The following is a 13172-nucleotide window of genomic DNA, read 5'->3' as shown; positions in this document are numbered from 1 at the left end:
GTGCGTGCGCGGGCACTTGTTGCTGCAGACCCCGCGCGGCCTCGGCGTTGCCTCGAGGACCTTCGGCTTGTCCGCTCGGTGCGACCCCGGCGGCCTGCCGCCCTGGCTTTTCTCCTCGACTTCTCTTGAAGAGTCGTTTTCTCTCCAAGAGAAAAAGAGAGGAAGGGTTTCGTGTCGGGCGAGGACAGAGGAGCAGGAACATCCTCGAGGATGGCCGCCCTCGGTACAGACCAGCTCCCGTTTCAGCAAGATGCAACTTCCTTTTTTTATAAAAGAAAAAAACTCTTAGGGGCAGAAACATTCCCGACTCAGCCCATGCACGGGTGGGGGGGTTTCCCCTGGAGGGTTGGAGGAAAGCGCGTCTTTTTCAGGCTTTTTATGAAGTGTGAGAACTGGGAAACACGCTTTTCCCTGCTGCAGATATCCTGCTACTTTTAAAGGGCAACGTTCCCCTCCTTTATAACACGCAGCTGCTCCTGGAGGGTCACTGTGCAAAGCTGGAAAAATACCGCGATGTAGAACAGACAGATGAAGAGATTATTTGTGTGCAGAAGCACATATCCCCACCGCATGAAGGAGCAAGGCTCGAAAAAATGTTAATAGTGATGCTTCCAATTAAATGCAGAGTAGCTGTGTAGTGCATAAGTGTATGCATAAAAAGGAGGAGCTCCCTTCTTCCCCCCCCAACTCAGTCCTACTACTAGATTTATTGCACTACAGTTTATAAAGGGTCAAAGGCCTGTATAACACCTCAGAGGGCATCTTAAAAATGTGGTTCCTTCTCCCTGAACTCATCAGTAAGCTGTTTGCACCTATCAAGTGGGCTGGCAAAATGTAGAGAATGTGATTTTTACCTAGGACTAAACAGGTAAACAGTCTTGACTAAATGGCTTATGTACAAATATTTGCCAGTTGATCAGTTAACAAGTTAATGAAGGGGTAGGGCCGGGGGATATCTGTTGATATTTTGTGAGTGAGCAAGTACAATTTTCCAAGTGCTTCACACATCACCAAGGACTTTAGGATTACAAATAGGTTTGAAGGCTTCCAAGGTATAAGCAGTTAAATTTGTTGTACTGTGTGCAGACTGGAAAATTACTTGGGCAATTTAAAAACCCAAATCAAGGCCCAAGTTTTATCCAAGTGCAGATATTGCCTCTCCTGTGATGTGTTGATCATTTCCAAGGTTTATGGCCAGTTGTTCCTATGCATACCCCAGAGATGATGAATATAGTCTGTGCAGTTTTCTTACAGTTGCCTCTTGGAATAAATGACCAATTTTGATCCATAATCTCAGTGCAGGATTTTCAGGGGTGAATCTCAGGTGGAAAAATAATTTCCATTTCTACATCACTAAGTTCCCCATTAGGGTGAAATATTATTTCATTTCCACTAGAGGTCTCTGTTTAACCACAATGAAGAGAAGACAAATCTAAAAACACTTTTCTTGCCTTAGCTTGCAGATACGAATGCTTTGCCGAGCCTGGCAGAACTTCTGAGGTCTGTTCCTGACACGGATAAAGAGACATCGGAGCTGTTTAGCTGGATTTTATCATCTAAGTTCTTAAGTATACAAAGTACTAGGAAACAAGAGGTAAGTTCTTACCGAGGTGGTATGATGCAAATTTGCTCTTTTAAGGCACCCTTGGGTTTAAGAAATTCTGGTGTCCCCTGGGATTGGTTGATTGTTGTAAAGACCTTAAAAATGGTTAAAGTGAACACATTTTGTGCATGTAGAAAAGTTTTTTTCCAGTTACCATCTGGCTGGGATACTACAGGTCTTGCAGCTGGTTGGCATTACTATCATAGTATCCAAAGAGGAAAACATAGTGAGAAAAAAAATGTTAACTCTGCCTCAGACAGCATCTCACTATAGCTAAGAAACAGAAGCAAAAATGGGTCAAAATGAGCTGTGGTAAGATCTTTAAAGAAAAATTTTGGATTTTGATTTTGGTAGCACAAACCTTCTCTTGCTGATATGTGGTTTCATGACTCAGCTGCTGTTTACATGTTCTGCTGTTACTCTGCCCTGCCTTTGGATTATGAAATCCTTAGAATAGTACCATACCAGGTCTGTTATCTAGAAATACTAGCACACTGAGGACAGCAGCTGGTCTAATGATTCAGGATCCAGCCTGGGACTCTGGAGACTGGGGTTCATTTCCGTACTGTATTGCAGACTCCTTGTGTGACATGATGTCTCGGTTTCCCCATCTCCAAAACACACACTAAGTATTGGAAGAATAAAGATTGCAAGGTGCTCAGATCCTACTGTAATAGGGATTACAATGTAATCCATATCTATATGCATACTAGATATTCAGTTAAGCAAACTAAGCACTTAATGCAGACAGTCCCAGTTTTTTGCCTATAAAAGTTACATTCCAACCAGCATCTATTATGTACATAAACTCTTAGGTTCGTAGTATATTCTAGATCAGGTTGTCAAACTCCTGTTGCCCCCGAGGCTAGATGAGGGTTGCTGGGCCTATCTGCAGGCTGGATCAGGACTGAACCCCTGCAAAGCACGCAGTACTTGTGGTGCTGGGTCCAGTCCATGTGCTGCATGCAGCGTGTGCCAGTTCTAGAGCTCGTTCTGCACACTGCACGTGGGCTGGACCTGCCGCTGTACACAGCACAGGAGGTTGGTCTGGGGCACACTGCATGCAGCACCTGTGCGCCTGCCCGGCTTGGGCCCCAAGCTGCCCAAATGTACCAGAGCCAGTACGCAGGGCCAGGCCAGCAGGATGCTGTAGGCAACATGTGCCTGCCTGGACTGACCTCCTGTGCTGCATAGAGTGAGCCCCAAAGCCAGCACATGCTGCATGTGGCACAGGCAGCCAGTAGAAAGCACACACTTGCATGCAGTGCCCTACCAGACTGGCACCCGAATTGAACGTGCACGCAGCGTACACAGAGCATATGAAGAAATTAGAAAAGACCAAGTCACTACAAAAATTTCCAGTGAGCAGAGCTCTCTAAAAAAAAAATAAATACAAAAACAGGACTCTGCTTTCTTTCAGTTCGAGAAGATCCAGGAACTGACAGGTACATCAAGTGTAGCTGTTCCTATGCCCGACTTCCTGTTTGAAGTAGTTTATTGTGATCAGATGAATGCCAAGTTTGACGAGACCAAGGGAGAAAGGGACCTTATCTATGCATTCCATGGGAGCCGCCTGGAGAATTTCCATTCTATACTGCACAATGGTTTATGCTGCCATTTAAATAGGGTAAGACTTCCAGCTTTTATGTTACTAACACACACCTTTATTTTTGCATTCATTTATAAATGCTGGTGGCTTTTTTAACAACGTGTGCAAACTCTTTCCATGTTTTCCTGTTGCTATTTGTTTTCCTTGACTTGTGGTATTTGCATACAGTTGCGTTAGATTTTGTAATGCAGACAGATTAAAAACTGCAGATGGTGCAGTCCTGGGTCCAGCCCCACAGCCCCTTTTTCCCCCATGTGCTGAAAAGCAAATGAATTTAATGCCTCTTAAAAAAGTGGCCCATCTGAAGCCCTGGAGGTGGGAGCCCTCTAACCAAAGAGATATTTGAACAAGAGCAGTGCAGACTGTCCCTCTGTGATCTCAACCCTGGAGCCCTTCGCATCTGCTGAGACTGCTAGTAAGGATGTTGTTGGTTGGAGACTGGGTTTGCGAGCATGCATTTTTTCTTGAATTGGAAGCTGTTGGGACACCAAATATGAAGTTAGTGCCTGTTAGTTATTGTGGGAGACGGGAAACTCACTTTATGGATGAGGTCTTATTTGAGGTGGCTGATTTTGTGTTTCTAAGCTGTTCTGTTTGAAAGCAGGTTTCTGTTCATGAATAAGGCCTCACCCACATAAACTAGTTGTACCATTCTAACTGTAACAGCAAAGTTAGAGCCGTTTAGAGCTGTGTCCCTGATCTGGCATAAGAGTGCTTGTAGTCTTATAAAACTTACTAGCAAATGACCCGTCCCTGCCATCTGGTCTGGGGGCGGGGGCATCAGGGCCAGGCAGTAGGGGGGTGCCACCACCATGATCCCCCCCCTTTGCCCACAGGCAGGGAGGCGGGGGGACAAGACCTGCTGCTTGGGCAACTGGGGTGTTTGCCACTGACACAAACTTCGGTGGCAGTGAGGCAAACTTGGGCCTACACGGCCCAGGCCATGCAGCCAAAATCACTGCCCACGTTCTCAGTGGCGCATGCACAGTTGCCCAAAAGCATTACAGACAGACAGACAGACACACAGACTAAGCCTTTTATTATATTAGGATCCTGTATAAGGGGAGTATGCTATATTGGTCTAACTTCATCCATGAAGGAGAGAGGGAGATCACATCCCTAACTGAAATAGTTTTACCTATACCAAATCGGACCAAGAGAATTCAGGTGTCCGAGGGAGATTTTCATTTTCATTTCTGTGTTTCTACTCCTATTTGCAAGCAACAGGCACACATTTAGAAAGAAAGAACCTGTGTCCTGTAGTTTTGTTCAGTTCGGATGTTCATGTTTTTAATGGAATGTACTCTCTTCACTCCTCTTTTCAGACGTCTTTGTTTGGTGAAGGTACTTACCTCACCAGTGATCTAAGCCTGGCACTTCTATATAGTCCTCATGGCTTTGGGTGGCAAAAAAGTGTGCTGGGCCCTATCCTGAGCTGTGTAGCTGTCTGTGAAATCATTGATCATCCAGATGTAAAATGCCAGGTGAAGAAGAAGGGTGAGTCTGTGTTTAGGATTTCATTAGCAGTGCTTGGCCCTTAGGTTTTGCGAACATGTGGTTGTTTAACGTTGTAAAACATGTCCCAGATGAACTCCTGCAAAATCCAGGCATCGGGGTGCCTTCTCTGGATGACTTGTCCAAAAAATCGGCGAGAGTTTGAGTGGGAAGCTTTCCACAAAACAGAACAAGTGATATAATTCTAGCAATAGACCCTGCTGACTTTAGCAAGCACCCCAAAACAGCAGCCCATTTCCTTTTAGGCAGTTCCAGTACTGTCGCAACACGTGTGCTAGGACACAGGTTCATTTCATGCATGATCAGAGATGGAGCCATGCCAAGGTCACTGCAGGAGAACAGACATTCAGGATTTATACATATTACCATGGGGCTCTTTAGCCTGGAAAAGCGCAGGCTCAGGGGTGATCTGATGGCCACCTATAAGTTTATTGGGGCGACCACCAGGATCTGGGGGAACGTTTGTTCACCAGAGCGCCCCAAGGGATGACGAGGTCGAATGGTAATAAACTACTACAAGACTGTTTCAGGCTGGACATAAGGAAGAAATCCTTTACTGTCTGAGCTCCCAAGGTCTGGAACAGCCTGCCATCAGAGGTGGTTCAAGCACCTACACTGAACACCTGCAAGAGTAAATTGGATGCTTATCTTGCTGGGATCCTATGACCCCAGCTGACTTCCTGCCCTTTGGGCGGGGGTCTGGACTCAATGATCTTCCAAGGTCCTTTCCAGCCCTAACGTCTATGAAATCTATGAAACCTCACAGCAAGGTTGTGCCCTTATAGCGGGATCTCCTTTGGTTGCTTTCTGTCTGCAGTTCTAGGTCCTTTAGTATGGTTTCTCTGTCCCTCTTGGTGTTTGCAACTCCTCAGCATTGCAGTCCAGGTTTGCTTCCTGCTATTCTAAAATGCCTCTTCCCCCAACCCAGTCTAATCCAAAATACCCTCCATGGCAGGGATGATCGGTAGGGGCAGCCATACCCCTAACGCAACTTGAAGAGCCCATGGGAATGCTAAAATATGCTAAGAAAGTTTGGAGTTGATTAGGGATGTCAAACCACCTTCCCCCAGCATGAACCCAGATGCAGCAGCAATAGAGAAAGTAGAGCTGCTACAGGTATTAATGCAGCAGTCACTCATGCCTCCCCATCCTAGGTGTTCACATGTCACCAGCAGTGATCTGCCTCCGATTTTGGCATTGGGCCATGCCCCTGTTCACCACACCCTCAAATTCATGTTTCCTCCATGGGCCATACAGGCCCCACAACCACTCAGTAGGTTGAAGTGCAGCTTGCTGACTACGAAGTTTGACACCTGCGAGGTAGAGCCAGGAACAGAACTCAAATCCCAGTCCTATGCTGCGAATAGTCTATTATTTTGGATGCACACTTTGGCTTTCTTTTTCACTCCCAAGCAAACCTTCTCTTCCCATGCAGACTCAGAAGAAATAGACAGGAAACGAGCAAGAGTCAAGAACAGCGAAGGGGGCGATGTGCCGCAGAAATACTTTGTCGTCACAAACAATCAGCTTTTACGAGTTAAATACTTATTAGTCTATTCCCAGAAACACAGGAGGTAAGTACCCTGCTTACAAAGCCATGAGCATATGGGAGCAGCCAGATGCACAGATCTTGTTTATGCAAGAACTGTACAAAATGAAGATATGCTTTCGCACATGAAAAGCAAATAAGGGAAAAAAGTAATACTCGATATAAATAATTTGCAAGATTTTAACATAAGATGTGCAGATCTTATTGGCAGGCTGATATCTGATCTAATTCTTGCGTTTTTCTTCCCCCCACCTACTTTACAGGTCTTCTAGTCAGTCTTGGTTTTCCAACCATCGCTTTGCTGTACTGATGACGCTGTATCTACTGCTGCTAGTTGTGATAGGTGCCACCAACTCACCAGCGTTCCTCTACTACTGGCACAGAATGTTTGACTCCAAAGAATGAACTAGCTGAATCACATGCTGTTATGTTCACCATGTGCCTTACTGATGGGGAGACGCAGCCTATAGCATCTACCAGAGCTCTGGAAAATGTGAATTCCTAGAGCTTTTCGGTTGTATTCCAACTGCATTGCCTTCCTGACACCCTATTTATTCTCAAGTAGTTTTGTTTCTGCAAGTAACCAGTGAGTTCTGTAAGAAAAAGGGGAACTGCCAGTCTCATCCTGTGGGTGGTGAAGTAGGTGAACTGTTCTTAAAATACATTTTAGTTATGGACTCCAAGAAACCCATATTTAAAATTGTTGAAAACTTCAGTGTGGGAGCTCTCAGACATGTCTAAGTCTGCCAGAGAAACAGATGAGTAGCAGGTGTGTGTGTCCATTGGGAAGGAAGAACTCTCTTTACCTCACTTAAAAAGGTAACTTGCAGTAGGTTTTACCGGTTTGATTGAGAAGTCCCCCTCTCCATTTCCTGAAGGGAAAGTACAGTTTCTCATGTGATGATGCAGGATGGATCACTTTTAAAATTAGGGGGCGGGGAGGGTTATATTTGGGCACAATGATTGTAACAAAAACACTATGAAATAAAGTAGCCACCCAAGTCAAATGACCTGAAAAGTTGTTCTAGATTCTTTACAGTAAGTGGATAATGGATACTGAATGCATGAGATCACTGTTCACTTCTGCACACCCCAAGCAGCCTGTTATTTGAAGGGCTGCTCTGTATGTCCAGCAGGTTAAAATTAAAGTTTAGGATTAGCACAGAATTGGGTAATCTGCTACATCTCTCTCGCTGGCATAGGAGACAAGGTCTGACCTGAGAAGGGGCAGATCTGTGCCAGATTCACACTGCTGGCAGATCTCCCAGAGGCACTAGAGTCATGGCACATATATATGTACTGTGGCCTAAGGTAGTTGCATGATGCTCTGGGATCTTCTCCGCATACGTACATGCATTCAGTCCTGTTCTGCATCTGTTTATGATATGGCAGTACCTGCAGTGGGAACGTACCCAACATTTTTTAACACAATATTGTAAAATACTAAAACATGACACAACCAAGTTAATCCTGCCAATTGTGTGAGGACAAAGCAATATCTGCCTTTGGGTTCTCTTTAACTCACCACATGCACATCTCTAATGTATTTTCCAGTCTACATAATTCACTAGAAAGATTGGTTTTCCTCTTTCAGAATTATGGCAGTTCTATTACCCAGGACAGAGTTTTGGGCTTTATGCAAATACAGAAAACAGCAATTCAGATTTTGCTTTAAACTGAAGTTACAGTTAGGGCATCCCAATTTACTGCTAGGGTGTATTTGAAAACAAAGTGTATAAGTTTGTGGAAGTTGTTTAGAACAAGCTGCAAGAGACATCAATGGAGGGATCCGTCTTTATCTGAACTGTGTGTAAAGCTAGGGATGTGTAAAGATGACAGACACTGAAAACAGTAACAAAAAAAAGAAATCCTCTTCTGTTGTGCATGTAATAACACTTTGAGTACACTCAAGGTCACGGTTTCTTTCCTGCTGAAGAGATCCTTTTAAAAGGGCAGACAAGGGACCTGGAAAACCCATATAATGTAGTCTTAATATAGCTAAGTGTTGCAGGAAACATTATTTTAAAAGATTGCCCCGTCAGAAGCCAGAGAACTTTTTCAATTAGTTGGATTCACACAAGTCAAATTGACAGTCTGTTTCATAAATGCTAGGGCAGCAGTTCCCAATCTGTGATACAGGTACCACCAGTGGTATACAGACAACCTGTCAGTGGTATGCATTAACAGATTTATTATAATTATATGACAAAAATTTGCTGATGATACTTAAGTTTGTATCACATTTTAAATTGGTGGTGCACACTCTCTTGGAGTTTGGGAACTGCTGTGTTAGGGGGTTCTTTGATCTCCAGGTGTGAGCACAACAACATTTGGTGAAGCGTAATGTAGGTGGCAGATACAACCCTGCTTTTAACTGCAGATTAAAGTACAGTGAGGTGGTGCACAGAGGAGACCCACAGCTCCTCTGTTCCAATGTAACAGATTGCCTGTTAGCTTTGTTTGTGCCTAACAAGTCTAGTCATTTCAAAACCCATCCATCTTCCCACCTACACTCCACAAATGGCTATGAAACAGCTTTGGCACCAACCTAGACAGGGGACACAGGTTGCTAGGGAGTCAGGAGAGGGGTAACCTGGCCTGCAGCCTACCCAGTTTAATCCTGATGATATTAGTGGCATTTACTATCAACTGTTTACCGTGGTATGTCCTTACTTTTCAGGAGACAATTTGCATTCCATAAGACTTCTTTAATAGGACCTAGGATCTGAAAGAATTTGGTGCTTAGGATGGAGCCTCACAGGAACATTACATAGAAAAGCAGCCTCACCATTTAATACAATTAAGTCACTAGCCTGAAGTTCCACACCAAAGGTCTTTGGGAGTACAATCCAGGTCTCAACTCAGGAACACGTTAGTCACGTACGCACTCTATCCCACGTGCCTTTCCAGTGCTTGTGCTGTTCCTGTGTGTTGGATATAAACAGTAAGGTGGATGTGTGTAACTGCTTTGCAATGTACATGCCACAAAGCCTGTGTAGTAACACTTCATTCATCCTAAAAGGAGTTGCTCATATAAATCTTATGTCAACAGTACTTGGTAGCATGCTACAAGCTGAGGCCAATTTAAGTGACTAATTCTCAGTGTGATTGAACCCAAGTGCTCAGTGGGACAAGAATATTAAATCAGCTGGAGAAAGGAACAGAACGTCTCATCCCCTCAGTGGTTTTTATGGTCTCTACAACATGTACAGCATGAAATTCTGCCCAGTCGCTTGCATAAGCCAACACTTGTGTGCAGCTTTCCACATTAGATGAACTGGTAACTTTTACACAGGATAACAATGCTAGTCATGATCCCCATTTTGAACTAGGGATGTTACTTTTTCATGCACTTCAAGGCGTTTATGGCCTGCAGTTTACCAATAGAATTTGAGCTCATAGCTTCAAGGGAGATCACGTGAAGGGCTGGGGTAGAGAGCGGCTTAAACCCCTGCAAGATCCATACATTCAAACTTTGCTGTGAACTTCTGTGAAAGACTGCTCCTCAGTTGACCTATCAGCTGTGAAGTGGATATATGGTCATTTTGACTGGGCTGCCAAAGATGCAATGCTGGCTATATCACTAATCACCAGCTACAGGCGATTGTGCCTTAGCCATGCTAGTTCAATGGGCTTCGAGGCATGTGTGGATCTTTCACCATGTGTGAGCATATACATGAGCTTACAAGTACCAGTCAGAAGGATGCCCACTGCTAAACAATTCACAAACAACAGTCAGAACCTGTGAGGACTATAACAGGGTAATGGATTTTAGACTACAACTAGGTCCTATCCTCAAAACACACACCGCAAACTTTTTGATTTTTAATACACAAATTATGGAGCATGGAAATGTTGCAGAGGGCGTGCAATCAAGCCTAATAAAATGCCTAGATTCAAAGATCTGCCATCTGGGCTTGGAGTGCACCCACAGATCCAGAGACTTGGTAGGGAAACCCTGCCAGTGGTACTCTGGCTGCCAACAGGACTAGGAAGCAGGAGGACCATGAGCCCCTTCGCTGGAAAACTGGTAGGGTGTTGATTTGGATTACAAACTTGTTGGTTAGGCCTTAATCCACACCATAACTTTGTAACACACACAGTGTAGGAAGGTGCGGGATGAGGCACGCAGAGGAAATAGCAAACACCAAGTCACAGTCAATGATTTAAAACGGAAAAGGAAACCACCTTGGGAAGACGACACAAAGGGCGTGTGTAGATGAAACGGGTCCTAAACTCAAATGGTGGGTTTTTAAAAACACCACTTCAATTTAAGGCGAAGTAACCGTGGCATGTATACCCGTCTTACCTGCCTCTCCAGTGGCAGGGAGAGGAGGGCACGCTGCTGGCGGGCACAGCGGTCTCCGAGATGCTGGGGGGGCACTTCCCTCCATGGCAGCGGTGGTCTGCCCCCCCCCAGGTGGCACCCACCTGCAGGCACCCCACTCGGGCAACCCAGGAGGGCACCGCAGCCGTAGGAGGAAAGGACTGGGTCCTAGCGCAACTCATGCAGGCAGGCAGGCTCCAGGGGGAAAAAAAATCATGCTTGCTGCTTTTTTTTTTTTTTTTCCTTTTCTCTTTGGTGGAGCCTGCCTTCCCGGGCTGCTGCCAGGCTGCCTGCGCGAGCTGTCTGCACAGCCCCTGATCTGCACAGAGCCCGGTGCTTCGCTCCACGGTTGTAGGGCAGCAAACAAATTCCTCGGAGGTGTTTTAGTTTGCTGTGCCCCAAAGTCATTTTAGGCATGTTGCACTGCCAAACGTGCAACAGCGGCTGGAATTAATGCACAATATGCCACTGACGCATACAAACACCAACACCATTAAAGCAGTGTAGAAGCACTTAACCCGCGTAAGTGTCATGTACACATACCCCTCATTTCGTCTACACACGCCCAAAGACCACAATGATCTTTTGCGCTTCTACAGCATCTTCATTTGAAAAAGCTTTACAAAAAAAGGTGAATATCCACTCCATTTTACCGAGGGTAACATTTCAGCCCCAAGAAGGGACTTGATTAAGTCAGTCAGCAATATCAGTGGGGGTAAAAGTAGAGACTTGACGAGAATCTTCTGTTGCAACTCCTGGACCACACCAGAAACCTGCAGCCACACATCGTAACTTATGGGCATGCTGAACAAGAGATGCATTAAGGTAAAAAGATGCATGGCACGAGATAGATTCTGTCCTTGAGTACTAGGCATGATATATGCAGCTTTTCATTGGATGGTAAAGCCTACGGAAAGATCTCGTCACATGTTCCAAGCAGATAAAACCGATGACTACCTCATTGATTAAACACCTGCTCCCCAGATAATACTCTGTTACTGAACTGCCAGAAAGAAAAGCTCATGATCAGTTCAGCCTAACTCCAGTCTCACAATTAGTTCATTTGCAACAGCCTCTTGGTGGAAAAAACTAGAAACGTTTATTCAGGTTAATTTCTCTGTCAGAACACATTTATGCACCGTACAGATTGCAAAGCAACGTTATAATCTAATTCAACATTGCCTATTGCAGGCCATTAAAAAAAGTGTTCAGCATTGAAGCGTGCAGCCATTCCTGAGCTCATGAAACGTGCTAGTTATAGAGTCAATTTGAAATTAAAAGCATATATAAATTCACAATGTGCTGTTCCACAGATTGGAAAACTGAAGCCTCTTATTTGCTCTTTGAAGAGCAGCTTACTCATTTCTGCCCTACAGAAATTAGCTTTTTAGATCTCGTGCACTTGTCCAGTTCTCTGGCATGTATCCCTATGATTTAGGCATGCAGTGCCATAGCTGTATCTAGTGATTCACAGACAGATTGTGCTCCAGAGAGCTCTGTCCCTGCTCACAGGAGTTTGTTACAGGCTAAAAGGCATGAGTTGATTCAACACACACAGTTTTGTCGCCAATAATCACAAGAGCTAGAACATCTTGTGGACCAGATGGGTGTTGTTGAAAGGAGAGGGAAGTTAAGTGATATTAACCATGAGCTTGTTCCAGTGTAAAGAACTGGCACAAAAAAATGGGAGTTAGCAATTAAGATGCAGAGACAAGCTGGGAAGAAACGCAGCGAGATTTTGAGGCCTCACTGACTAGGGCCACATGGGGAAGTTATTGCAGCATGCAATGGTGGTCATGTAACATGCAACAGCTATTCGACACCGACTGCCCCTGCAGACACTTATTTAGCATAAAGAACGCATTTTTGCAGTACAGTTAATCTACTTGGAGGTAGGAAGAAGTGTGTCCATGCAGAGAGGGAATACAGAATAGGCAGTCTAGGCTATTTCCCCATGGAGACAACTTCTTCAAATGTCTGGTTCTCTGTGGGTTAGGCGATGACCTAGAAGTGCCAATGAAACCAGTTGAATGGGAGCTGTGTCCCAGAAGGAAGCAAAGGTCTCATTTTCCCCGTCAGGCGGGGCCTTGCGTTAGGAGAGCAGGGCTCACTTCACTACTCGGACTGTCTCTGTGACAGTGGCCAGTTGGGCCCAGACACAATCAAAAGAAAAAAAACAGGGTTAGAAAAAGTGCCTGAGCGTTCGTCTACTCCAACCCCTCTCAGGCAGAGAACATCCCCGTCTGAACCAGTGCAACGAAGTGTGGTCTAACCTGCACTTAAAATGTCCAGTGATGGAGAGTCCACAAAGCAGTTCAGGTGCTTTACTTCCATGGAGGATCTCACTTATCATCTATAAAATAGGGCTAACAAGGCTGCCATCCCTCACAGAGGTGAAGAGAGGCTACGGTGATCTGGTATCCCATGATCACCTCTTGGCGAAACTGGCCAATTGTGGCCTTGGCTCCACCACGATCCGCTGGCTGGGAAACTGGCTCCGTGGGCGGACCCAGAGGGTGGTGGTTGATGGAAATCAATTGTCACGGTGCCCCGTGACCAGTGGGGTCCC

At 45.2% G+C, this 13172-nt stretch overlaps 1 protein-coding gene across 1 annotated transcript; it reads left to right on the top strand.

Annotated features, from left to right (window-relative positions):
- The first annotated feature begins 647 nt into the window (after positions 1-647).
- On the top strand, positions 648-7283 carry PARP16 (poly(ADP-ribose) polymerase family member 16). The gene is made up of 6 exons (XM_019533824.1): positions 648-868; positions 1457-1594; positions 3024-3230; positions 4538-4709; positions 6163-6301; positions 6540-7283. The coding sequence occupies exons 3-6, from the start codon at positions 3072-3074 to the stop codon at positions 6679-6681; spliced, it is 612 nt and encodes a 203-aa protein (XP_019389369.1). The 5' UTR covers positions 648-868; positions 1457-1594; positions 3024-3071; the 3' UTR covers positions 6682-7283.
- The last annotated feature ends 5889 nt before the right edge of the window (positions 7284-13172 follow it).

The sequence above is a fragment of the Crocodylus porosus genome, unplaced genomic scaffold (assembly GCF_001723895.1).
Source record: "Crocodylus porosus isolate Cpor-Errol unplaced genomic scaffold, CroPor_comp1, whole genome shotgun sequence".
Taxonomy (NCBI): Eukaryota; Metazoa; Chordata; order Crocodylia; family Crocodylidae; genus Crocodylus; species Crocodylus porosus.
Note: the sequence above shows the minus strand (reverse complement) of the source record. Positions and strands in the feature narration are given on the sequence as shown.

What these genes read in the sequence shown, in the direction of transcription:
- PARP16 (XM_019533824.1), top strand. Translation starts at nt 3,072, where the DNA reads ATGCCCGACTTCCTGTTTGAAGTAGTTTATTGTGATCAGATGAATGCC. An exon ending in TATGCTGCCATTTAAATAGG is followed by an intron (nt 3,231 to 4,537) that starts GTAAGACTTCCA and finishes TCCTCTTTTCAG; the next exon opens with ACGTCTTTGTTTGGTGAAGG. An exon ending in TATTCCCAGAAACACAGGAG is followed by an intron (nt 6,302 to 6,539) that starts GTAAGTACCCTG and finishes CCTACTTTACAG; the next exon opens with GTCTTCTAGTCAGTCTTGGT.